The sequence below is a fragment of the Mus pahari genome, chromosome X (assembly GCF_900095145.1).
Source record: "Mus pahari chromosome X, PAHARI_EIJ_v1.1, whole genome shotgun sequence".
Taxonomy (NCBI): domain Eukaryota; kingdom Metazoa; phylum Chordata; class Mammalia; order Rodentia; family Muridae; genus Mus; species Mus pahari.
In genome coordinates, this window is record NC_034613.1 from 142015618 (window position 1) to 142019458 (window position 3841).

The 3841-nt window shown below is 47.0% G+C and overlaps 1 protein-coding gene across 1 annotated transcript in view; it reads right to left on the reverse strand.

Moving 5' to 3' along the window:
• The window catches only part of Zrsr2 (zinc finger CCCH-type, RNA binding motif and serine/arginine rich 2), a 22617-nt gene extending 18979 nt beyond the window's left edge, over positions 1 to 3638 (reverse strand). Inside the window, exons 1-4 of the mRNA XM_029534399.1 lie at positions 3558 to 3638; positions 3226 to 3370; positions 2857 to 2936; positions 1547 to 1628 (exon numbers count right to left, since the gene is read on the reverse strand). Coding sequence (XP_029390259.1) covers positions 1547 to 1628; positions 2857 to 2936; positions 3226 to 3275 — 212 coding nt within the window. The 5' untranslated portion in view covers positions 3276 to 3370; positions 3558 to 3638. The remainder of the gene's footprint in view (positions 1 to 1546; positions 1629 to 2856; positions 2937 to 3225; positions 3371 to 3557) is intronic.
• Between the last annotated feature and the right edge of the window lie 203 nt (positions 3639 to 3841).

A 3841-nucleotide genomic window follows, 5' to 3' on the forward strand; every position in this document is an offset into this window, starting at 1 on the left:
TGGCTGTCCTGGAACTCACTTTGTAGACCAGGCTGGCCTCAAACTCAGAAATCCACCTGCCTCTGCCTCCCAAGTGCTGGGATTAAAGGCGGACACCACCACCGCCCAGCAACTCCGTTTCATCTTGTCTTAAAACCGTTACTTAATTTGTATGTGTATGAACGTTTGCCAGCAGGTAGGCATGAGTATCACGTGAATGCCTGTTGGAGAGAAGAGGTGAAAAGACTTAGGGAATAGGAGTTTCAGAGGATCGTTGAGTCACCATTGGGAACCAAACTTGGATAATCTGAAATAGCAAAGTTAAGTGTTCTGAATTAGTGAGCCTTTTTTCCAGCTCCCTTAAAACTTTTGTTTTAAAGACATGCTCACAACTCACAACATAACTTTTCCCCAGAGGTTTAAATGTTTGAAGGCAAATCACAGGAATCCCTTGACTCTATGGAAAAGAAACTCAAAGGTTAGAGAGAAAGATGCCATTTTTTTAGAGCCATAATCATAAAACTGACTTTTAAAATGCACAGACTAGCCAGGTGATACATGCCAATGATCCTAGCAATTATTACAAGTTCTATGCTAATTTGAGCTTATAAAACAAGACCCTTGCCTAAAACAAACATAAAAACAAAACATACCTCCCCAAAAGGTAATGTCACCTTAAATCAATAAGTCCCAGACATCCAACAGCACAAGATTCTCCTTTAAAATCTTCATTTGAGTAGGTTTGTAACCACCTAGGAAAACACTGCTCTGGTCATGTCTGTTGAGGGAGTTTCCAGAAGTAGTAACTGAGGAGGGAGACTTACCCTAAATGAACCCATCTGCGGACTAGGGTTCCTGGCTGTAGTAGTAAGGGGGAAAGGGAAAACTGAAGCTGCGCACCTGCTCCCTGACTACAGACACAACTGGAGCAGTTACTTCTAGATCGTTCCTGCTGCCACAGCACAACAGCTCTCATCACCATACTGTCCCCACTCTGATCAACTAGAGAAGACTAAAAATTATGAATAAACAATTATGCTACATCCATACAGCTTATGTTATAGTGTCAATAGAATTAGGCCTTTATGTCAACACTTTATATGTATATTTACTATATATACATACATATATACACTAATATTTATGTATATATACATATATACACACACACACATATATATATATATATATATATATATATATATATATATATATATATACACACACATATATATATTTACCAATTAGCAAAAGAAATAAAAAATACTTCCACTAAAAAAAAAAAAACACAACAAAATAGGTACAATGGCACATGCCAGTAATTCCAGCATTTGGTAGGCTAAGGTTGGAAGAGTTGGGAGACTAGTCTGGATTTGTCACACAAAAAAAGAAAGGGAAAAAAAAGACACCTAACTTTAGCCTGTCAGCTAGGGATTTAGTTTATAAGAGGTTATTTTCCAAAATCCATTTCTTTTTACAAGATTTTATAGGAAAAGCCTCTACTAGTTGGTAAAGACAGCTGATATTACAATAAAGTAACAGTTTAAATGTTTCAGTTTGTACTGACCTCTCTTCCTCCAACAACCTTTCTTCTTCTAATCGTTTTTCTTCAGCAAGAGGATCTTCTTCCTCCTCTTTCCGTGACAGTTCTGTAGAAATTCAAATATTTTATTAAATAAAGTCTCACAATCCTTGGTCAATTTTTCATGAAAAATATATATTTAACCTTTATAATTATAGTAAAAACCTAAAATTAAGGCATAGTGGTAAAGCCTTTAATCCCAGCACTCAGGAGGCAGAAGCAAATGGATCTGAGTTTCAGGCCAGCTTGGTCTACACAGTAAATTCCAGCCAGGGCTACCTCAAAAAAAATCTTAAAAATAGTAGTTATAAGCTACTACATGGGTGCTGGGCCTTGAACTCTGGCAAAATAGTTTTAATGGAAGAAAAATTTATACCTTCAATTTAAAGTTTAAATTTGAAGGGGGAAAAAAGGAATGCCAGTTGAGACTGGTGGGAGGGGATAAAGTGAGCTTAAGAAATTGTAGCAGATTAACTTCAGGCTTAAAGCAGGACGGTTTTGTCATCAATAACAACAGCATACTGCTCCTTTTCATTTTCATCCTTGATGTTGGAGCCTGCCTCTCCTGAACTAGTTCTCAAGCACTGTTCCAGTCTCCCGTGGTAGGGCTGGCCGTCATCTTAGCCTTAACTGCTGTGGGATCTCAACCCTCTTGATAGTATTTGTAAGTGCTTGGTCATTCTATAAACATCCAATTTTATTAATCTACTAAATGTATAAATCTACCACTTAAAATATCGGGTTCTGTCACGTGCGGGCCACAAGGTTGGCTGCAGAGATGAGCTTTATACCTCAAGTTTGGGCAGGAAATCCAGGGAGCAGCTGCATGGGCTGGGGGTGTAGGTCAGTTGGCGGAGGAGTTTGCTATGCATGAAAGATCAACTGCAAACTGCCATGGTGGCCGCACCTCTGTCACCGCCCCCCCCCCCCCCACACACACACACTTGGAAGGCAGAGGCAGGAGGATCAGAGGTTTTGGGTTGGTTTTGGGTTTTTTGTTTTGTTTTGGTTTTTTTTCTTTGGTTTTTCAAGACAGGGTTTCTCTGTATAGCCCTGGCTGTCCTGGAACTCGCTTTGTAGACCAGGCTGGCTTTGAACTCAGAAATCCGCCTGCCTCTGCCTCCCGGGTGATGGGACCAAAGGCGTGCACCACCACAGCCTAGCTCGGATCAGAAAATGGAAAGAGTCGCCCTCGGCTATGTAGCCGAGGGAAGGGCAGCCTAGCCTGTCTGGGGCCGCGTGGGAGGGCGGAGCAGGAAGAGAGAAAGCAATTCCACGTCCAGAACAACAACTACCTGCGTCTCGCAGCCGAGCTAGGGCCTGCCGTCGCCTCTTACGTCTCGCCTTCTTCCGGAGGGCCAAGTATTTCTTACGGCTGGAAGATTGAAAAACGTGCGCACACACACGCACACGCACACACACACACACACACACACACACACACACACACGCACACACACACAGAGTGAGCATCCGCACACGGGGATCTGCACCCTCAGGCTCGGGGCCCGCCTAGGACAACGCTCGGAGGCCGCGGGTCGCTCCGTCCGTCCCCCATCCCCTTCCCGCTCCCCTCCCGCCCCCTGATCTCCTCGGGCAGCCCAGGACAGCCCGGGAGAGCGCTCGCGGGAACCCCGATCGCCTCGCCTCGTCCTTTCCTATACCTCAGTTTCTGCGACGCCGCCACGGTAACCCCCGCCATCTCTGTCTCCATGCTGACGTCGCTGGCTCCTCTCCCACCGCAAGGGCTGAGCGGAAGCAGCCGCCCAGGTCCTCGGTCGCCCACTCGGCGCCGCCACCAACCGGTACCTGCCCGAGACGGAAGGAGACGGCTTTCTTCCCGCAGCTAGTCAGCCAGGCGCCGCGGCCTGAGGAGACAGACCCTCAGAGAGGCCGCCGCAGCCACCGCGGCAGACCCGAGGAGGCAGGAGGGAGGTTTTCCTCCCTCGGCTGGTCAGCCAGGCATCGTGACCCGAGAAAAAAAATGTCTCCTCACCGGAGCCGCCTCCCGAGCTCGTCCACCACCGGAAACTCGGGCTTCGGCTCCTCGGGGTGGGGGGGCCCGCGGCCTTAGCACCGCCCCTTGCCCAGAATTCAAGGCGCTAAGGCCTAGCTCCGCCCCCTTCGAGCTAAATTCCAAGGCGACGCCTCTAGGCCCCGCCTCTCTCACTGCGGCTCCAGCGAGCAGCGCCCCAGACGGAGTTTAAGACTCCGCCTCCTCCTTGCAAAGCCCGATGGCTCTGGTTCCAAAGGAATCAGGTTTGTCACCCTTGTTCTTAT